At 38.3% G+C, this 23,696-nt stretch overlaps 1 protein-coding gene across 16 annotated transcripts in view; it reads left to right on the top strand.

The window, feature by feature from the left end:
• LOC131217276 (uncharacterized) overlaps positions 1-22,722 on the top strand; it is a 33,347-nt gene extending 10,625 nt beyond the window's left edge. For 5 of the 16 annotated variants that reach the window (XM_058212180.1, XM_058212179.1, XM_058212183.1 and 2 more), the window contains 5 exons: positions 4,520-4,666; positions 4,836-5,759; positions 18,400-18,490; positions 20,315-20,411; positions 20,834-21,029. In XM_058212180.1, the coding sequence (XP_058068163.1) occupies positions 4,632-4,666; positions 4,836-5,759; positions 18,400-18,490; positions 20,315-20,411; positions 20,834-20,856 (1,170 nt within the window). In that variant the 5' untranslated portion in view covers positions 4,520-4,631 and the 3' untranslated portion in view covers positions 20,857-21,029. Of the gene's footprint in view, positions 1-4,510; positions 5,760-7,838; positions 7,900-8,003; positions 8,155-18,399; positions 18,491-20,314; positions 20,412-20,833; positions 21,030-21,125; positions 21,374-22,417 lie in introns of those variants that run through there. The other 11 variants (XM_058212184.1, XM_058212181.1, XR_009157247.1 and 8 more) reach the window with 10 other exon arrangements.
• Positions 22,723-23,696: the final 974 nt, after the last annotated feature.

Genomic DNA, 23,696 nt, shown 5'->3' with positions numbered 1-23,696 from the left:
TAGAAAATTCAATTTTTTAGGAATTTTTGTGAGGATCTAGTTGGAGAGTGGAAAATTGAGGTGGAAAACGAGTGTAAATATTGTGAAGATCATAAAATAATAAAAATAGGAAATTTTTTTTAAGGACTTTTTTTTTTTTGGGGGGGGGGGGGAGATTTGGAGTGGGTTTTGACTAATCTTCCATTTTTGAAAATTTTAATTATTTTAATTTTTTGAGAGGCAATTATTTAAAATTTTGAAAATGCAAAAAAAAAAAAAAAAAAAAATATTTTATTTTAAAAAAGATCCCATTTCATTAAAAAATATTAACTTTTTCTATTTATGAATGAATGTTGATGATGAGTGATGTGTTACAATATTTAATAAAAAATTATTTTTTGAAGTTCTAAAAATTATGAAAAGATAAAAAACTTCCATCTACTCTTAAAAAACAATTATTTTATTTCATAATTACGTATGCATGTATGGGTGGATATATGATATATGTATGTGTTCATTGATGGATGGATGGATGGATGATGTGTTGTTCATGTATCGATGGATCACTGATGCATGTTTGTATGTATGGATGGATAGACACGTGTGGATGTATCTATGCATGTATGCTTGGATGGATGGATGGATGGATGGATCATGTATGTGTATATGTATGTATGCTTGGAAGGATGGATGGATCATGTGTGTGTACCAATGTTTTAAATAGCGTATAGCGTGGTGTTTGACCCTCTATAGCATGTAGTGTAAGCTACACAATCTTTAACATTTTTAATTAAAATAATAGAAAATATGATAAAATTTACAAAATGCATAATTTCTATGAGTTCTTGACTATGAATTTGGATCATCAACCACTTATTTCCATGCAAAATCTCTCTCTCTCTCTCTCTCTCTCTCTCTCTCTCTCTCTCTCCCCTTGCGTTTAGACATCTCTAAGTATGACTTTTTTTTTTCTTTTCTTTTTTAAAAAATAAAAAATAAAAAAATTGAAACACCACAAATTCATGATATAGACCACAATTTGGATGGTCCGGATTGATCTAAGTGCTCTATCTACGATATGAACCACAATTTGGACGGTTCGGATTAGTTTAATGTAGTGTCTTGTGTCATAGGTATAAGTCATCACCATTTTAAAATAGGTGTTAAACTAAAATATAAAAAACACTTTAAAAAAATGAGATTTTAAGTAGCTTATGCTATCCACGCTACACACGCTACATGTAGCGTATGCTACATGCACTGTAGCTTACGCTACAAGTAGCTTATGCTACTTGTGTATGCTACGTAGCGTTTTCGCTACGCTACAGTGCTTCTGAAAACATTGGTGTGTACACACACATATATATGGATGTTGGATGTTTGATGTATGTATGGATGGATGCATTAACATATGTACGTACGTTCATAGGTGGTGATGGATAGACATGTATGGATGTATGTATGCATGCAATGTATGCATTGATGGATGGATGTATGACTTTTTCTTTGATTTAGAAACAACTTTAAGTGATGATTGCATTTCTTATGATATAATTGGTATGAAATGATTGCATTGATTTTTTTTTACGAAAACACATGCTTTAGGTCTCCTATGATTTATTTTATATGATTCTATTTTGCAAATTTTTATTACTAAATATGCAAATATGTTTATTTTATGATCTCCTAAAGTTTCATTAAAAAATCCTATAGTTTTTCTCATATTTCCCCAATGTTTCCCCCAGTTAACGATACATTTTCGGACCAGTGATAATATCAACAATATCAATACGTATTTCCATATCCCCAACTAGCGATACTTGTAACAATACTGATACTACGAACATTGATTACACCATAAATAAAAAATCGACAACCACCCCAAAAAAAAAAGGGATTTTGTTTCGTTTATTAAAAAAGTTGGCCCTCTTTTGTTAAAATTGCCTTTTTTTTTTTTTTAACCAAGGCTATCTTTTTTAACCACACATACATCATGTTAAAATATGTGAGACAAAATTTACCTCTTAACATTTATTATCTTATGAATATACACAAAATACTTCCAGGAATCCCTAAAGTTAAATCTAAGCTACCATACATAATTTCTCAATTCTAAATTTTTGATAATTGAGGCTTCCAAACACAGAAAATCTAGGATTTGAAATTCATGTTCCCAAATGGCCGTTTAGTATAGTTAGAAAAGGACATTGTGTGAAAAGTCTATAAAGAAGCTACTAACTGTAAATAATGTTTGGACAACACAAAATTGGTAAAAAAATGTCCAAACATTGCCTTCCTACTTACCTTTCCAAGATCGCATGATTTGCACAAGATTTAAAGCAAGGTACAACCATTTTACCAGTAGGCTACAGGGATTTGATGGGATTTGGGCCTTAGTGTCATTGTGTGAGGTCTACTAAAATCTCCATTGGGCTAATATGAGTGGCCATGAGGTCTTTAAGATATTCGTCATCTAGAAGCTTCCAACTTCTGAACATTTCTTAGAGTTTTTAAAATACTTTTCAGAATATCTAGGTCTCCTAATTTGGGGTTAACTTTTTTGATTGAGGAGTCTTATTTAGTCAAAGTTGGTTAGAAAAACCGGAACTAGTTTTGAAAAGGTTTGAATTAGGGTTGCAACTTGGGTTTGGGTCAAGCTGGACCGGATTGACCCAACCTGAGTTCAGGTCAGGTTGTCAGGGTCCTAGGGTCGCGTTAGGTTGGAAAACTTCGACCTGGTTTGAAATTGGGTTGGGTTCTGGTTGAGCAATTTTCGGGTTAGGTTAGGTTGGGAATAATCACACATGTATTTGGTCTAGGTTAGATTCGGCTGGCTCGGTTTGAGTATGTAGAAAATAGAAATTCAGGTTGGGTTTGTGTTGGTCACCTTGGATGAAAATTCGTGTTGGGTCAGGTTGCAAGTTGGGTCCTCTAGAGGTTGGGTCAGGCTCGGTTTGACCCTCAAACGAAGCCAACCTGCCTGAGTTGCACCCCTGATCTGAAGAGATCTTCTAGAATCCTAATATGTTAGTCAAATAGGGGAACTATCATTGTCTGTTTTGTTTAGCGAATTAGAGATTAACACCCAGCATTTAGTTAATGGTTTTGTTTTGTTTCTAGGCAATTAAATATTGTAGGAGAGACTTTCTATGGACTGCCATTGATTATATTCTTTCTGAAAATTTTTAGAGAAGATTGTTTCCTTCTCGTGGGTTTGATTTATCAGTTCTTAGCATGTCCCCGAATATTCATATCGTGAGGTGTAGCCGAAGAAGAATACCAAAGGAAAGGAAAAATGAGATATTCAAGAATCTACCATTTTCTTTTGTATTTTGGACATGTATAGAATGATGCATTAGACCATTCGTTGATAAGAATGTTGTTTGTCAGCTTGACCTATTGAAATTCAACCAAATGGACCCTAATTAACCACAAATCAAGCATGATTTGGTGAATTAGGGCCCATTGCATTGAAATACAACAAAATGAAGATAAAACAAGGAAACAAGTGATGGTTTGCCCTTTTCTCTAATTTTCCCATAATGGTCCATTTCACTTTGATTTTCCAAATTCAACTCAAATATATTGTTTTCATCACCAAAACACGCCTAAATCTAGTTTAAAATAACTTTATGAGCTTACTTCATGATTAAAATGAAAAAAAAAAAAAAAGAGAGGAGAAAAATGGGAGAAATTTTGAAAAAATAAAAAATAAAATCATTTGTCTTATCTAGCTGATATGGATATGATGCGGCTGTATTGGCTGATGGGATATTCATATTCAAATCCATGGTTCTTCGAGGTAAAGATCTTCCTCTTGCAATAGCAGGTATCTCTCCATTGTTCTCTTCAGTGAATTTGGCATGTTTCACTGAGTTTAAGCCATTTTTTTTTGAAGGATGACTCAAATTCTATTATAAAAGAATAGAAAAGGCTACATAGTAAATCACATTAAAGGAATGTCCTTTGTAGCCTTTTGACAACTCTGATCTTCACCAAACAATGGGGCGTTCAGCAACAAAGTTAGAATTTTTAAAAGGAACCATCCACTTCAAAAGAAATTGACAACTATGGTCTTCACCAAACAATTGCATCTATAGTTGATAAGATCTATTTCTCCATAATATCTCATGGCTCTGTTGTATTAATAATTGAGTTTCTTGACAAGGTTCATCTTAGGATAGAATTATCTTTTCCCTTAAAATTTGGATGTGCATGAGGACTGCAATAATTAGAATTTATTTCTTCTTTTAATGCTTGGCCTAAGCATCCTTAGGGCTGTCAATGGGCCAGGCCCCAACTGAGAAAAGTCAAATATTTTAAGAACATCGGCTTGAAGAGTTCAAAATCCATGCCCAAGTAAAGCAGGATGGGGGAAAAAAAGAAGCAAAGCAGGTCGAAGCCATTGACAGCCCTAAGCATCCTTGTGCACATGCATCACTAATGTTGTAACCATGTGGATGTATAGGCCTACTTAGCTTTCCTTTTACTTATTTACTTTCACTGCCTCTCTTGTTCTGACCTTGTTCAGATGGTCCAGGTGCATGCAATCCATAGTCTTGAAGAAGCTCCCAGCATGGTTCTTTTGTTACCCATGAAAGCTTTTATGTTGAAATATATATGCGGAACTTATCAGAGGCTCTAATCTCAGAATGACGCGGACTACATTCTCTAAATATTATCACAGGTGAAATGTTGATCCAGAGCTCTCTTCCTAGTTCTATCCAATCACCTCTATCTTTTGTATCTGACCACGGGAAACAACAAAACTCGGGCCCACCTTCTGATTGGACACATTGTGATGAAACTTGGCATGGGTCTTCAGAAAATGACAAGTGTCCTTGGGATGGCTGCAGAAAATCCATCTTGACTAGGGATGTAAAGGACGATGCGGCTATTACTTGCTCCATAGATCATTCACGGACTCATTCCAATTCATCGGCTATCGAGGACATGAGTGCTAGCTCACCTAAAAGGAATGACTACGTGTACAAGCGACGGAGGAAGACTGAGAACAGCTTTGCTCCTTTGTCTTCGGAGGCAGCAACAGACAATATGAAGGGAGAGATCCAAGAGGTCAGAGCTGATGTTCCGCCTGTAGAATTATGCAAAGGAGATCTTCTTGAAAATGGAAACACACCCTCTTGTCAAAATCACCACCCGAGCACACGAATTGATAATTTTGGGAGCGTGGAGATCATTTCGAAATCAGATTCTATAGATGATAGTTGCTGCTCATCAAAATCTAATGTGGAACATGGTTTGGCTTTCGTGAAGATTGAAGAGGATGAAGCTGCAGAGTGCTCGTCTTCTGATATTGTGGTGACGGAGTTATTGAGGAAAAACCCTTTGGAGAAGGACCTGTCCATTTCCGCTGACGCTTGTGCTTTTGTAGACATCCTTGGTATTGATGCAAGTTGTTCTCAACCTTGCAAAATATGTGGTATTTTAGACAAACCATTGAAGATGCTAATCTGTGACCTTTGTGAAGAAGCATTTCATTTATCATGCTGCAATCCGAGGGTGAAAAAGATTCCAGTTGACGAGTGGTATTGTCAGTCTTGTATAAGAAAGAGGCCGAAACCTTTGTTCGAGACTACCACTGGCGGTATATCTTCAAATATCATGGGTGAAATGTCGGAGTATAGAAAGAAATTCTTGCGAAGCGGAGGTGGCATAATATCATTCATGTTGAAAGATACAGAGCCATATACGACTGGAGTACGGATTGGAAAAGCTTTTCAAGCAGATGTTCCCGACTGGTCTGGGCGAATCTCTGAGTATGTTCTCTCACTGTTAATGGTACTCAAGTTCATTTTGACGATTCTGAGTAATTTTTCTTGTGATTGACATGCAAACTACCTGGTTATGGTCTTAAAGCGAATCATGAGGCTATGGATTGTAAATCATCTTCATGGTTGTCTTGAATAGGGTGCAACTTCAGTTCAGTTCAACCTGAACCCGATTGACCCATCCCGAGTTCGGTTCGGTTAGTTATGGTCCTTGGGTGGGTCTCAAGTTGGAACGCCAAACCAATTTGTAATCGGGTTAGGTTCGGCTTTAGCAATTTTAATTGAGTTAGGTCAAGTTGGGAATAATCACATGTATTTGGGTCAGGTCGGGCCAGGTTGCGTGAGTCGGGTTGGTTTGAGTATAGAGGAGTTTGGGTTGGGTTGGGCTTGTGTTAACCATCAACCTGACCCAACCCCACCCAAGTTGCACCCCTAGCATGATATTAAAAAATGGTTATGTAAAGGCCATTATGTAAACAGTAATGGTGGGACCTGTTTTGCAATATGGCATTGTAATGCCCGTTCTAAAGAAGAGGCCTGTAATGGGCCTGCTATGGTCATTACAGGTCTGTGACAAACCTATATGGGGCTGTAACAGTCCAATATGAGGCTGATACATTTTCTTCCTTTAAAAAAATTTGACTGTTACAGGGCCATAACAGCTGTTATGGTCCACATCTTATTGGCCATAGTGCCCAGGCTGTTATGATCACTGTTAACGTTATTAAATATGTTGAGCCCTAGTCTTGCATAGCTCCTGGGCGAGATAGATTTCCAGGAAACACTGCACAAAATTGACTGCTACGTGTTTCGACTCCTAGATGAAACAAATAACCCATTCAATGCAGAATTTGTATTGCAAAATTTTCCATACATTGTACCTTTTCAATTGTAGCTATCCATAATATATTTCTGCCAAGAATGTGCTTTGGAGGCAGTTCAGAATTCAGTCTTGCATTCCAATAGTCAATTTTCTTAGCCTCACGTAAAGCTCATTGTATATCATGTAGGGTTTTTTGGTACCCTTGGAGATTCTATATAGACTCTCCAAATGGTTTGGATCATCTTTCGTTGCTTTTGTTCTCTGTGGAATTTAGAACCCCAAGGTGGCCACACCATTTTTTCGTCAGGCTTCCTTATGATTACTTGGTTGTTAGACTGGACGCTTCAAAATACTAACAAAGTTTGAAGATTGAGGCCTCCTACCATTTTGCATTACTCCTGAATGGATTTAAAGGAACTATGATACTTCGAGAGGAGTCCGTGGAGAAGGTCAAACTATGAAAGAATGTTTTGCAGAAGTAACCTGCATCTTTCTTACAGCCATTCGATTGGAGCATATTGAAATTCTGTCCTTCACTTACAAAGCGTTGATGTCATATACAAAGAATATCAATGGGACTCTGTCCCTCCTCGCCTTTCCATGACTGGATCCTTTTACAACCTTCCATTCTTCTTCCACATTTTTTTTGAGGAATCCTTATGATGCTTGGTTTGTTAGATGGACATTTCCAGATAAATACTAACTTCAAAGATTGTGGTCTTCTGCCATTTTGCACCAGTCAATGAATTTAAAGAAAACTATAATACTTTTGAGAGGGATTTTAATCCCTCCTCACACACACACAGCGAGAAAAGAGAAAAAAAGAAAGAAAGAAAAAATCTTGGCTTATATCTGAAGTTCAAATCAGTGAAGTAGGTCAAACTACGAAAGAATGTTTTGCAAGAGTGACCGCTATCCTTTTTACAGTCAATGTTCATTGGATTGGAACATATTGAAATTCTCATGTGCAAAGCATATCAATACGACTGGTTCCTATCCTCATGCTGGATAATGTCTGCTTTCTTCAATAAATTCTTTCTTGACACTAGTGATTTTGACCTTGTGATGTTTCATTTGAATTATTTACTAAAATTTACATTCCATCGTTAAATTACAAAGGAGTGATGAAAAAAAATGCAAATGGGAATATCAACGGTACTAGGTCCTCGTGCCAAATATTGCTTGTTTTCTTCATTCATGGCTTCCCTTTTCTATCATTTGGCAATTGATTTTTATTGTTGTAGGGACCCCTATATATTTGATGAACCCTTGGAGGTGGATCCTACAGAGTCTCTTAATTTGAATGTAAGGCTTCTTACCTTCTTACAACCTTTCATAGTTGTTTTGCCTTTATGGTGTAGGCATTTCATGTATTGGAGAAGTGATTGATGTTGTTATTGGATTAATAGGTGTGGAATGCACACCAGTCTTCTTCACACAGCTCGATAGGTAATTGGCTTCAGTGTCGAGAAGTCATAGATGAAGATGACAATGGGGAGGAAGTTGTTTGTGGGAAGTGGCGCAGGTAAAACTATTTGCAAAATCATGTTAAAAATGGAGGTAGTATACAGTGCTTGGGCCAAACATTGTATAAATACCATTTGGGTTTTCAGTTGGTACAAGCAGTGGCAGGTGGAGCCTATTGCCATGGACCAAATAGTTGATATTGTGGCCCCACTTTGGATGGACCATCTACCAAAAAACCTTCATTAGGTGTTCAACAAATAATGGGTACGAGAGAAAATACAGCAATGGCTCACATTCAACCAAGACCACCAAAAATTATACAGCTACTATCTTCTAATCTTCGGGACTTTTGGTGTATGGACCATCCATGGTGTGGTTCATTATATCAACTGTTTGGATCACTGAACCATGGGTGCACTTGTATAAATTGAAAATTGAAAGCATGCACCATATAATACCTCTTTTTTTCTTTTTTTTTTCAAGATTGCAAATTTATTGAAACCCAAAAGGCAACAAAAAACAAAAAAGCAACAAAAAGAAAACAAAAGACAAAGGAACAGAAAGCAGAAAAAAGAAAAGAAAAGGACATAAAATCTATACAACTCGAAACTGGAGCATTGCCCCAAAAAAGAAACCATTAGGGAGCAGAGACCGCCTGATCAGAGGGCAGGAGGCAAGATAATCAATCCCCTTGACCTTTTTTACCCACTCACTCCAAACCAGCACAATTCTTGGTCTCCATTGAACGTGACCAAACCATTTAAAGTCTACTTTTACTCCTGATATTACCTATTGGTATTTGGTGCTACTTCTAACTTCCCTCAAATGCATTCATTTCTATTTTTATCCTTCCTTATCTTAACACTTATCCATCTCAACATCCTCAATCAACTACAGTCATCCTATGAACACAACAACACTCGTTCCTTAACTGCCCAACATTTTATACCATAAAGCATGGCTAGTTTTATAGCTATCTTATAAAATAAACCCTTTCGTTTGAGTGGTACACGATGATCACATAAAACTCCAAAGACATCTCCATTTCTTCCACCGCACTTGAATTCTATGCGCAACATCTTCTTAATCTCTGCACTCATGATTTTCTTTTTCCTGGAAAGGTAATGAAAATTTTATCAAAATGCCTCAGAAAAAACTAGGGAGAAAAGAACAGCTACAACTCGAAAGAAAACAACAAGAAACTACTGCCGAAACACATGAGACAGAAAACAATTATCCAGAGCCTTTAAACAAGAGGCCCATCCCACTACATCTAGCTTAGCCCTTGTGAATGCCTCTAAAACTGACCCACACTTATTCCTAAAGCATTAACTATTCCTTTCCCCTTAAAGGGCCCATAAAATTGCCAGCAAAACGAGACGCCACACCACCCTTCTTTCCTGGCTTTGCCTCCATGCCAAGCTAATAAAAGCTCCTCTATTGAGCCCAACATGACCCATGACAGTTCGAGCACATCCGTCTCAAGTTGGAACGCCAAACCAATTTGTAATGGGGTTAGGTTCGGCTTTAGCAATTTTAATTGAGTTAGGTCAAGTTGGGAATAATCACATGTATTTGGGTCAGGTCGGGCCAGGTTGCGTGAGTCGGGTTGGTTTGAGTATAGAGGAGTTTGGGTTGGGTTGGGCTTGTGTTAACCATCAACCTGACCCAACCCCACCCAAGTTGCACCCCTAGCATGATATTAAAAAATGGTTATGTAAAGGCCATTATGTAAACAGTAATGGTGGGACCTGTTTTGCAATATGGCATTGTAATGCCCGTTCTAAAGAAGAGGCCTGTAATGGGCCTGCTATGGTCATTACAGGTCTGTGACAAACCTATATGGGGCTGTAACAGTCCAATATGAGGCTGATACATTTTCTTCCTTTAAAAAAATTTGACTGTTACAGGGCCATAACAGCTGTTATGGTCCACATCTTATTGGCCATAGTGCCCAGGCTGTTATGATCACTGTTAACGTTATTAAATATGTTGAGCCCTAGTCTTGCATAGCTCCTGGGCGAGATAGATTTCCAGGAAACACTGCACAAAATTGACTGCTACGTGTTTCGACTCCTAGATGAAACAAATAACCCATTCAATGCAGAATTTGTATTGCAAAATTTTCCATACATTGTACCTTTTCAATTGTAGCTATCCATAATATATTTCTGCCAAGAATGTGCTTTGGAGGCAGTTCAGAATTCAGTCTTGCATTCCAGTAGTCAATTTTCTTAGCCTCACGTAAAGCTCATTGTATATCATGTAGGGTTTTTTGGTACCCTTGGAGATTCTATATAGACTCTCCAAATGGTTTGGATCATCTTTCGTTGCTTTTGTTCTCTGTGGAATTTAGAACCCCAAGGTGGCCACACCATTTTTTCGTCAGGCTTCCTTATGATTACTTGGTTGTTAGACTGGACGCTTCAAAATACTAACAAAGTTTGAAGATTGAGGCCTCCTACCATTTTGCATTACTCCTGAATGGATTTAAAGGAACTATGATACTTCGAGAGGAGTCCGTGGAGAAGGTCAAACTATGAAAGAATGTTTTGCAGAAGTAACCTGCATCTTTCTTACAGCCATTCGATTGGAGCATATTGAAATTCTGTCCTTCACTTACAAAGCGTTGATGTCATATACAAAGAATATCAATGGGACTCTGTCCCTCCTCGCCTTTCCATGACTGGATCCTTTTACAACCTTCCATTCTTCTTCCACATTTTTTTTGAGGAATCCTTATGATGCTTGGTTTGTTAGATGGACATTTCCAGATAAATACTAACTTCAAAGATTGTGGTCTTCTGCCATTTTGCACCAGTCAATGAATTTAAAGAAAACTATAATACTTTTGAGAGGGATTTTAATCCCTCCTCACACACACACAGCGAGAAAAGAGAAAAAAAGAAAGAAAGAAAAAATCTTGGCTTATATCTGAAGTTCAAATCAGTGAAGTAGGTCAAACTACGAAAGAATGTTTTGCAAGAGTGACCGCTATCCTTTTTACAGTCAATGTTCATTGGATTGGAACATATTGAAATTCTCATGTGCAAAGCATATCAATACGACTGGTTCCTATCCTCATGCTGGATAATGTCTGCTTTCTTCAATAAATTCTTTCTTGACACTAGTGATTTTGACCTTGTGATGTTTCATTTGAATTATTTACTAAAATTTACATTCCATCGTTAAATTACAAAGGAGTGATGAAAAAAAATGCAAATGGGAATATCAACGGTACTAGGTCCTCGTGCCAAATATTGCTTGTTTTCTTCATTCATGGCTTTCCTTTTCTATCATTTGGCAATTGATTTTTATTGTTGTAGGGACCCCTATATATTTGATGAACCCTTGGAGGTGGATCCTACAGAGTCTCTTAATTTGAATGTAAGGCTTCTTACCTTCTTACAACCTTTCATAGTTGTTTTGCCTTTATGGTGTAGGCATTTCATGTATTGGAGAAGTGATTGATGTTGTTATTGGATTAATAGGTGTGGAATGCACACCAGTCTTCTTCACACAGCTCGATAGGTAATTGGCTTCAGTGTCGAGAAGTCATAGATGAAGATGACAATGGGGAGGAAGTTGTTTGTGGGAAGTGGCGCAGGTAAAACTATTTGCAAAATCATGTTAAAAATGGAGGTAGTATACAGTGCTTGGGCCAAACATTGTATAAATACCATTTGGGTTTTCAGTTGGTACAAGCAGTGGCAGGTGGAGCCTATTGCCATGGACCAAATAGTTGATATTGTGGCCCCACTTTGGATGAGACAGAAAACAATTATCCAGAGCCTTTAAACAAGAGGCCCATCCCACTACATCTAGCTTAGCCCTTGTGAATGCCTCTAAAACTGACCCACACTTATTCCTAAAGCATTAACTATTCCTTTCCCCTTAAAGGGCCCATAAAATTGCCAGCAAAACGAGACGCCACACCACCCTTCTTTCCTGGCTTTGCCTCCATGCCAAGCTAATAAAAGCTCCTCTATTGAGCCCAACATGACCCATGACAGTTCGAGCACATCCAAGAACCTCACCCACACCGATCGAGCAAAAAGACAATGCATGAAAATATGTCACTGACTCCACATCATTCAAGCACATAACGCAAACATTCGGTAACACCACTGCCCTTCTTTGGAGATTGTCTATGGTAAGTACCATGTTCCTACTTCCTCCCCACTAGGCATGCAAAAGCTGCAACCATGGGATGGGCTCCGTAGGACGAGACATGAGCATTGTAGCTTATCCTTTCATCGACTTGGGATTCTTGAAGCAACTTGAAGAAAGATTGGACAATAAATTAGCAAGACCTGTCCATATTCCAAATCATCTTATCCCTCTTAGCCATAGAGGGGCACTTAAAGTGCGCAAGCAGCCTAATGACATCGTTTGCTTCCTCCAAAAAGTTTCTTACCTAGGAGTCCAAACCACTACACCTTTTGTGATGGAGAAGCACCTAGCAACAGGAATGTTCTTGCTCGGAGATAACCGCATTAGCCTCGGAAACATAGACTGGAGCTATCTTGCATTGAACCAAGCATCCTCCCAAAAACAAATCCTCCGACCATCTCCAAGAGAGAAATAATCTGAGGTATTCCATAACGGTAACGGTGGCCATAGTGGTCACCACTGTTATCATTGCGATGTGGGGCTGTTATCTCCCCCCCCCCCCCTTTTCTAAAGGAAACCTATTTTGGCCTTATTACGGGGCCATTATGGTCCATTTTTTTCTCCAGCCATTTCTCCCCATGATGTGTAACGGCCATTATGTCATTACGTAACCATTTTTTAATACCTTGAACCAACCTCATCCTTGAAAATTGCCTCCAATCTAGCAACCGCCTTCCATATGCTTGAAGCCCTATATAAAGACAAGCTCTTTACCTATCATCCCTCTTCTTGAACCCCATAGTTACTAGCAATAACTTGTCTCCGCAAGCTTCCTTCCTTCGAACCAAACCTCCACAACCACTTACCTAAAAGGGAAAGATTCATTGTTTCCAAATTTCCTTATTCCAGTGCGCCCTTCTTCGTACGGTTTGCAAGCCTATACCATCTCAACAAATGGAATTTATGAACTTCAATGGTACCTTGCACATGAAATTCTGTCTCAACCTCTCCATTCTTACCAGAACAAATTTTGGGTGGTGAAAGAGGGACATGAGATAAAGCAGCAAAATTAACATGACCGCTTTAATCAGTGTAAGTCTGCCACTTAAAAAAAAAAAATCAGTACAAGTCTGCCACCCCAACAAGAGATACCAACTCATCCATCTCGATAGCTTCCTTTCTACTCTTTTGATCACCTTGTCCCAAAGATGCTTTGCTGGTTTATTGATCCACAAGGGCGGTCCTAGTTACAACGGGGGGAAGGAACTCTAACCACAACCAAAAGCCTCTGCTAAATTTGCCACCTCATTCCTATCCATGTGAATCCCCAAAATCTCACTCATGCAAATATTAACCATCAAGCTCGAAGCCACTTCGAAACACCTTGCTATTTTCCTTAGGTTGTCCAACAAATTGTAGGTGAGAAATCCGTACCCATGCTTCCTCCTCCCTAAACCTGCAAACAAGACCAACAGATTGACCTCGGTCTAGCATCTTACTAAGTGCTTCTGTGATCACCGCGAATAGAAAGGAGAGAGTGGATCACCCTGACGAAAGCCTATCAATGCTTTAAAGAAGCCTTTGGGGGACCCAGTGTTTCCATTGTCGACGAAAAATCGATAATATCGCCGATATTATCGGTGTCGCTGGTCCAGCGACACCGAAACACCAAAAATTCGTTTCTCTTCCTAATGTCGACGAAATATCGGCGATATTTTCGATTTTATTGGGAAAAAAATAATTATCAGCGACAACTCTCCCTATTATTTAAAAAAAAAAAAAACAGATATAGAAAAACAAATCTCTTACCATTTTTTTCTCAAAATCTACTCGCCGGAGTGGCTTTCGGATGGATTTGGTGGGCCAATCACGGTTGATAGCGCCGGATTTTCAGAGAGAAGAAATTTCTTCTTTTTTTTTTTCTCTGAAAAGAATAGGTTTGGAAGAAACCCAATTTCGGCGAGGTTGGAGGGGATTTGGGTGGGGATTTGAAAAGGAGAGAAATTTGGGGAAAGATATTCGGAATTTTTTTTTTAGGCGGAAAAAACGATGGAGGGCTTTCGTGGAAGATGAGAAGAAAGGGGTGTGGATTAGCTACTGACTGGTTGAGTAGCGAGACTAGCTACTGAAGTGACGTCACCAAGTTCCGTGGGCCCCGTCATGATGTATGTTTTGTATCCACGCCTTCCATCCATTTGGAGAGATCATTTTAGGGCAATATCCAAAGAATGAGTTAAATCCAAAGATCCATTGGGCCCCAGCACAGAAAACTGTGGGAACAGTGACGTCCACCATTAAAAACTTCTAAAGGCCAAAAAAGGTTTAGATCAAGCTGATATTTATGTTTTCCCTTATTTCAGGTATTTTTTAACTTTTGAACGGGTTGGATTTCAAATAAACATTATGGTGGGCCGTAGGATAGTTTCAACGGTGGGAATCACTCTCCCCACTGCTTTCTGTGGTGGGGTCCGTTACAGATTTTTATCTCCCTCATTCCTTGGCTCATGCCCTAAAATGATATCTCAAAATGGATGGACGGTGTGGATACAACACATACATCATAGTGGGGCCCACATAACTTGCTGACGTCACTTCAGTAGCCAACTCGGACTGCCGCGTGGGTACGTGTCATGCGACGACCAGCGCTGGAGCTCCTCGAGCTCCGAGTTGTACGAACGGTTCAAAGGTTATCAAAGTTAATGGGCCCCAAAATGATGTATTTATTACATCCATACCGTTCATTCATTTTTCAAAATCATTTTAGACCATGAATCAAAAAATAAATCATAGCCAAATCTCAAATGAACCACACCAGATATAGCAGTGGGTAATGATTTTCACCGTTAAAACATTTGTAGGGCCACCATAAAGTTTATTTTCAAATCAATCTTTTCATAAGGTCAAAAGTACCTAGAATAAGAGGAAAAACACATAATATTGATCCAAAACTTATGTGACCCCAAAAAAGGTTTCAATGGTATACGTTCAATCCCCCATTGCTTTTTGCAGTGTGGTCCACTTGATCTTTATATCTATCTTATTTTTCAGCTCAAGCCTTAATACGAGCTCATAAAATGAATGGATGGTTTGGATATAACACATACCTCATGATGGGACCCACAAAACTTGCTAACATCAATACACCCAGATGCTTGGTACACCAGCCAAGACGAAAGCTCCCTTCAGTGCAATTACGGGGCTTTACAAACAGTGGTGTGTCTCTCACGGCAGGGCCCACATTGATGTATTTATTTTTTTATACACGCCGTCCATAGGTTTTTTCAGATTATTATAAGACACTAGCCCAAAAAAAGAAGCAGATCGATATCTAAGCTAGGCCATATTTTAAGAAAGAGTGGTGGTTGAACCTCCACCATTAAAAACTTCTTTGAGCCTACATTAATGTTTTTATGTTTTTGTAATGTTTATTTGTCATCCAACCCTTTGGTAAGGTCTCGTAAACCTTTATATAAAAAAGAACAAATATTAGGTTGGTCCAAAACTTCTGTAATCCATGAGAAGGTTTTAATGGTCTATCACCACTGTTTCTTATGTAAAGGTCGTCCACCAAAGATTTGAATATGCTCTGTGGGGCCATCATAATGATAAATATTTTATCAATGTCGTCCATTTATTTTGATAGATAATTTTAAGGCATGAGTCCAAAATGAGACAGATTTGCATCTCAGGTGGACCACACTAAGGGAAACAGTGGTGATTAAATGCCCACCATTAAAAACAGTGGTATGGCCCACCACCAGATTTTTGGATCTGGCCAACTTTTAGAACATTATCTTATTGTGGCCTTTCAAAACAGATGGTAGGAGTGGATTTGTGACGTACATCTATATCATGCAAAAAACCACACTGATTGGATAATCCAATCCATCCTTGATTTGGCATCTTTGAGTTCATTCACTTTTACATGTCTTAATTACTGTATGTCAACTTCATTAGTAATATATAAACTCATTTTAGTTGTTATTAAAGTGATTTTTTATGGCATTGCATGCTTTTTTTGTCCCATTAAATGAAAACTTATTATGTAATGTATTTTTTTTTGCAATTTTTTTATTCCTGAATATGTAAATATGTGTATTCATTATGTCCTAAAGTTTCACTGAAAAATTCCATCATTTTCTCCATGTTTCCCCATTTTTTCTTACATTTCCGGTTATCGGCGATATTATCGGCGATAACGATATTATATCTTTATCTCTGGCCAGCGAAACTTGTAGCGATACCGACAACTCGAACACTGGGGGGACCCATTGACCAACATTGAAGACTTAGCCGACCTTGTACATCCTCAAACTTATTTTCTCTATTTCTGCCCAGAGCCTAATCACCCTAACATCTTGTCAAGAAAGTTCCGGTCAATTTGCTCATAAGCTTTCTTCATATTCAACTTGCAAACGATGCCCTTTTACCATCCCTGTGTCTTGAATCGATACACTCGTGAGTTGTGAGAGCATTGTCCAGAATCTGTCTACCCGCCACAAACGCACACTGAGCCTTTGAAGTAAGCTCATAAGAATCACCAAAAACATGGAAGCAAGAATTTTGGCTAAAATCTTATATGGGCCCCTATAAGACTAATTGGCTTAAACTCTTTCAAGCTTTCCGTGCCTTTGATCTTCAGAATAATGGCTATAAATGAGGCTCCTAGGTCTGTCAACAACCAGCTTCTTTCAAAAAAATTATATACAAAATTCAGTAAGTCACCCTTCACCACTTCCCAAAATACCTAGAAGAAAGCCAATGGTTAGTCATCAGTACCCAAAGCCTTATCCCTGCTCAAGGGCTCCACTGCTGATTTGATTTTTTTTCTCAAAAAATGGCTTTTGCACAAGATTTGGCATCCAATTCCGAAATTTGATTTAAGGTAAATTATCTAACCATGGCTTCTTCCACCCTTTGCCCATTAACAAATTCTTGTAATAACGAATGACAACTTCACAGGCTTGAGCCTTATCATCTAGACTTCTTCCATCCACCAACACACTATGAATCCTATTAGTCCTTGCCTGGGCATTGGCAATGCTATGAAAAATATTTGTATTCTCGTTGCCTTCTTTTAGCCATGTGATTCGAGATCGCTACCTCCATGAAATTTCCTCTTCCTTGAGATAGTTTTGAGTACTCAGTAGAAAGGTTGATCCTCATAGCATTCTCTTCCTCCATCCACTCTCATGAATTATCGACCCAAGATATCGAAAGTGGTTATTTTGGGAAACTTCTTGGTCAACAATCTTAATTAATTCCCCATTTCCAGTCATATTGTTACTAAAACTGCACTCCATGTACTCTTATGTTAGTCTGACCAATTCTAAATCCTTTAGATTCTAAAGCACCCCTAAATCTAGCTTTATGTTTATGCCTCCCCTCATCTTGTCAATCAAAACTATGTCATCCACAAACAACATACACCATGGGGTCTCTTCTGAAAATGCCTCGTTAACTTGTGTCCATGACCAACGTAAAAAAGTACTGGCTTAATGACCCTTGGTGCAAATCTACAGTAATAGGAACTCACATGTCTCTCATGCATATCCTTTATTGGCCAATTTTGACCAGCGCATACATCTGGGCCCTGAAGTTGCTTGTAACTCCTGCAGGTTGTCTAATAGGGTAGCATGTCATAGGCACAGTGAGTTTGGCATACTTGCAATTAACGGTTTAGTGCCATTTCTGGCATTTTCCTTTTAGAAGATTGTGAAACTATCCATTTGCATCTGAAAGGTTTTCACCATATATATATATATAGATTAGAAGTGAGATCTGTTCATGGACAATGGTTATTATCCCATGGAAGTCATGGGTTTATGACAGTGGCCCTTGATTCTTGAAACTCTCTTCTACATCAGCTTCAACACAATTTTATGTTCTTGGATGACAATACTCTTATTTATTTATTTATTATTTATTTATTATTTATTTTTTATTGAGATGTAACACTTCCAGGGTTTGAACCCTAGATCACTCACACACACTACACTGTCTTCACCAGCTCATCTAACGAGTGGGAGATGACAGTACTTGTTTCTCTTGGCATAAATGCTTGGAATGTTATGATAATACTTTTGCATGCCATTAAAAAAAAGAGAGTTTTTTACCAATTGATTCATCCTATATTGTTCGTGTTTGTTTCAAGAAACTATGGGTGATTCTATTTTCCAATTTATGTTTGAGTAATGTGACATTACATAAATTTTTTTTCCACAGGGCACCTCTTTTTGAAGTTCAAACTGATGATTGGGATTGCTCTTGTGCTGTTCTTTGGGACCCAATCCATTCCGATTGTGCCGTGCCTCAGGTGAAATGTCTACTTGTTTGATGCAGTAATTTAGTTTTGGATGTTGCTGGTTATATTGAGTTCATTCCACTCAATTAACAACCAGAGAGGTTCCTTTGGGTTGTGCTTGGATGCACAAGTAAATTGAATTGCAAAAATTCAATTTAATTGCTGGGAAACGACAAAATTAATGTCTTTCCTAGCATTCGTAATGAGGAAAAGTAACCCTTTAAATATCTGTTACATGTCTTTCAAGTTCAACTTGAAAGTAACATAATTACAATTTGGAGTCTGGACCACTCAACATGAATGCTGAGAAAGGAAACTACAATTTAGACTGTTTCCACTTTGGTAGGCTAAAGGGAGCATTTGGTTGTATTTCACTCATGAAATTTCATGATATGTTGTGCCAAATTTGAACAGTAATCATGCAATATCATAATACTTGGTGCAACCAAACACAGTAAATAATTGCCATTCAATTTGATAATGCATCCAAAATGCAGCTTGTGGAATAGAGATTCATTTTCAAGATGCTTGATTGAAGGAAATCTGTCAAGGTGAAACGGATCATGGATGTATTTTCTACAACATTACTGATTTAGATTTCAAAATACATGCACAAACATGCCTAAATCTTAACATTCCTTATCAAAATTCCATCAATTTGCAGCACTCTTTCTATTTAGTATTGAACTATATAGAGCATTAAGAACAGGGTATTCCATAACGGTAATGGTGGCCGTAATGGCCCCTATAACGGCTGTTATGGTCTCTCTCTCTCTCTCTCTCTCTCTCTCTCTCTCTCTAATTGAAAAAAAATCCAAAAAACCTGTATTTGCCCCATAACGGACCGTTACAGGGGCCTTTACGGGGGGTGTAATGGGCTGGTACGAGGGTTGTGATGGCCATTATGGGTCATTTTTAAACATGTAACGGTTGCCACTGTTAACTTTACGTAACGGCCTTTACAGCCCCATAATGGCCGTTATAGCACACCAATTTAAGAACTTCTAGACATTGGAGGAAAAAAAGTATAAAGAGGTTTGCAGGGAGGCTTGTGAGAGCTTCTTGGAGACAAGTCCGCTATTTTATAGCATGTCGACTGACCTGTTGCACACTTTTAGGCAATAAGGATTTTCTATCTAGTGGTCCATCACATAGGAGGCAATAGATAAAAAGGAAAATTTTCAAACTTTGTTACATTAGTGGTCAGATGATGGATGTCGAAAAGAAGTTTTGGGCAAAATGGGGGGAATTGGTCACATTAGTGGCCAGACGTGTACATTGCCCAAGCAAAACCAACCAGAGTACCAAGTAGACCAAAATAATATGTTTGTTGGAAGTGGAAACCTGCTTAGATTAACATATAATGGATAAAAGACGGTAACTTAGTAATCACAATCAATCACTAATTCTTAGGCGTGTTTGGATGCACGAACGAATTGAATCGTGATCATTCAGTTTTAGTCAAAGAATGGTATGGAATAATGATGTTTCCTAGTATTCATAATGAGGAAGTAGCCCCCATTATGTAGTTATGTTTCTTTCAATTTAAACTTGAAACTAAAGTAACTGCAAATTGGAGCGATCCCTCAATATGAATGCTAAAGAAACCACAATTTGGTTATTTCCACTTTATTAAACTTATAATTGGATCCTTTCCAAAAAAAAGGGGGGCGGAATTCAATTCAATCCAAACACACCCTCATTGTTGGTTCTTCATGCCTCCCTCCCTCTGTGTGTGTGTGTGTGTGTGTGACCTCTCGACTTTCATTGTCTCTTTTACTATTTAACAATTCATTATTAATGTTTCTAACTTTCTATGTCAATTTTTGGTTATAGGAACTGGGAACAGAGGAAGTTCTAATGCACCTTAAATACATAGAAGTGGTATGTCTGCAACCTCTTTTGAAGCATTTCCCTCTCCACAAGGGCAGATGTATGTTGTTTATTGATTCTTTCTATTTCATTTAATTTAGCTCAAAGGGATTTCCACGCCGGAATGGATTTGCCCGGCCAGCTGGCGGTTGGACAGAACTGCCCACAAAAAAGGGCCAGAGCATCCGGTCCGGTTTTTAAAACATTGGTTTTGAGTAGTCAAATCAAATAGAATATTATTTTGGAGGCACAGAGTGGAAAAGCAGTAATCTGTCCATTCGGCTTCCATTTTTTGCACCACTCCAAATGTGAGTTCAAAACAAACTTGCACAATTTATTTATTTTTTATATCCAAAACTCATTTTGGGGTTCTCACCCCAGCATCATATTCATCCAAAAGTCAACTTGGAGTAACTTCCAAACACGATCTAAAAGATATCAGTATTTTGCAATCCTGTTCTTATATTATGTTAATGTGTGTAGCTGAGGCCTCGGTTGGCAGCTAAAGCACAGAAACAAACTCACATCAAAACCAATGGTTCCGAGTAGTGGAACAGAGAGTGTAACACCAAGGCTTGTTCGCGACCTCGAATGCATGTAAGTGTTCATATGTCTTGCCTCATCAATGTATAATGTATATCTGATCACTTTAATTAAAAGGAGTGTGCGTCGCTTGGTTTTTTTTTTTGTTTTTCTATCTAAACATCCACAAACTTATACCACCCAAATTGCCTTGTTTTTTTTTTTTGTTTTTTTATTTTTGGCTATTTTCAAGAATACAACAGTCGAGAACAGTGTATATCTTTTTGTATCATTGAGTGAGCAATCCGGGTCTTGAGTCTCCCAAACATGCTTATTTGATTTTTTCTTTTCTTTTCTTTTTTACTTTTATTCTTGTTAAACAATTCAGAAGGAACAAATGGGCATCTTTTTATTTTTGCTCCAAATTCCATGAGTTTGTGTAATGTTGACTCTGTTTGCAAGGAGGAATTATAGGATCCGTGATCTTAGGCTTTGCACAAATACTTGGGTTTTCAGTTCCGAAAAGTGCAGAACAGGTGTAGGAATCTTTGACCCTTGTTTCTGTACATCTCGTCGTGGATGGACCATGCCTTAAAACTCCCCAGATTGCAAGACCTTGCCCGGCAGCTGTGGACCCATTTTCATTCGAAACTGGACCGTTTTCTTAATGAGAAAAAAGTTCGATGCTCTGGCTGTGTGTGATGAATTATACATAGGCACTTAGAAATTGCATGTGGCATACAAATCAAATTAAACTGTCAAAATTATGCTTCCAGATTTATAGGTACCATGAACCAAAAATAATGCCCATTTGATTATTATCTGACTATCAGATTATTGGACATTTATTGGACAGTTAAAAATGAAAAATATCAATTGCTCCTGTTTCAACAAACAAGTGTCTGCTATTCAGAGATTGGGATTGTTCAAAAATCTGATTTTAGGACAGACTATGTGACAGTGGGTTCTTTGATTTAGTCAGTTTAATTTGAGTTTATGCATGTCAGGCATACAATATCTGAGTGCCTGTGTATAAAGTGTCATAAGCTGCCCGAGTATCACATAACTCCCTCATTTCTCTTCCGAATCAATCTAGTAGGAGGCCAAAAGCTGAAAGGTAGATTTTGGGTACATGGTCGATAACATGTTGGGGCCAAGCTTCCCTTGTTGCATTGGTTGAAGGCAAAGTTGGGGAAGTTTACAGTCAGATCTCTCTTTTCCATTCGGTTGGGGGCTCGGACATAGGTCCTAAAGCACATACATTTCACCTATGGTCCTATGGAGCCTCCTCTAAAGTGGCGGCATTTGCATGGCTCTCCGGTTGGAATAGGGTTTTGACAGGTATTGACCATCAACAACTTAAGAAAAGGGGGTCTAGTTATCATTAATGCTTGTCCTTTGTGTTGGCACAACGAGGAATCAGTGAATCACCTTTTCCTACATTCTTGTTTGCTTTGGAGATATGGAACAACTTCTTTGAACTCTTTGGGGTTCTTTGGGTCATGCCAAGTTCGATTGATGCTTTCTTTACACGGTGGCATGCAGGCAGCCCAGGCTCTTTTGGAATTGAGGTTTGGAAGATCTCTCTCCCTGCCTGTTTATGGGCGATTTGGTAGGAGTGGAATAATAGATGTTTTTGGGGTATATCAAGCTATCTAAGGGGAGTGTCTCTTCGAGCTAAATCACATGCGATAGAATGGGCAGCAGTTTCTACTAAGTTTGAGGATTCCAAGCTGTCGGGGTTGTAGCTTTTTGGGGTTTGCGCTGGCCTTAGCGCTGTTGGGTGTTTTTATTTTGCAGTCGTTTTCTTTCAGCTTTGCTTAATAAATTGTCGTCCTTCGAAAAAAAAACATGTTGGGGCTAACAGACCAATGGTATGGATCACCTAACAATGGACCCCACCTGTCAGAAATGCAAACCTTTAGCATGCCTTGGTTAATTGCTTATAATTCTTCAATACCAGAGAATCAACCTGCCCTTATCAGGAAAAGTGAAGTTCTTGGTAATATAGGCATGATATTTGAGTATATTTGAATATCATTTTGATTTGTACCGTGCCAATTAAAGGGCTCTGATCATTCAGATGTTGTTTTTGGTCTTTGGCCCACTCACCATTGGACCTACTAAATTAATGGTTCCGATATCATACAAAGCTTGCCTCATTTGTGGTAATGACATGGCGGCAAGTAAATGGTTGGAAATGAGCTTTTGAGTCATTTTGAGCCTGATATCTTGGGTCTAGAGTTCATGAGAGCTGAGAGATTGAGAAGGATGTTGCTTTAGAATTAGATCTGGGTGAATGAAGTGGAGATCCACCTTTGGAGTTTTATATGATTGCTGCATACAATCAAATTAAAGGGGAGATTTTATAAAACAACTATAAGATTAGTCATGGTTTATGGGAATGTTGGGCAATCAGGGAACATATTCTTAAGATGAGCGCAGCTGAAATGAAGATTGAGATGGTCGGGTGGCAAGACGAGGAAGGATAGATTTAACAATGAATGCATTTGTATAAAGTTTGGGAATAACACCAATTGGTGATAATACAAAGGAAGGTAGACTTATAGATAGCGTCACCATGTGGCAATGAAGAAGACTGAGGACTGTATTGATTATGAGTGAGTTGGTTCAAGTTAAATGCTCTAAAAGGATAAGGAGAAGGCCTTTCGTGAACATTCTCTGGCCCAAATACTAGACTGGTTGACTCATCACGTGTTCCCTCGTCTTAATGGAATATGGATCATTAATCTTTATTTACTTTTTTGCTTTCCTTTTTAATCCATTTTTCCATACACATTTGCCTCTCTAGCACATGGGTGGA

The sequence above is a fragment of the Magnolia sinica genome, chromosome 10, assembly GCF_029962835.1.
Source record: "Magnolia sinica isolate HGM2019 chromosome 10, MsV1, whole genome shotgun sequence".
NCBI lineage: Eukaryota > Viridiplantae > Streptophyta > Magnoliopsida > Magnoliales > Magnoliaceae > Magnolia > Magnolia sinica.
Note: the sequence above shows the minus strand (reverse complement) of the source record. Positions and strands in the feature narration are given on the sequence as shown.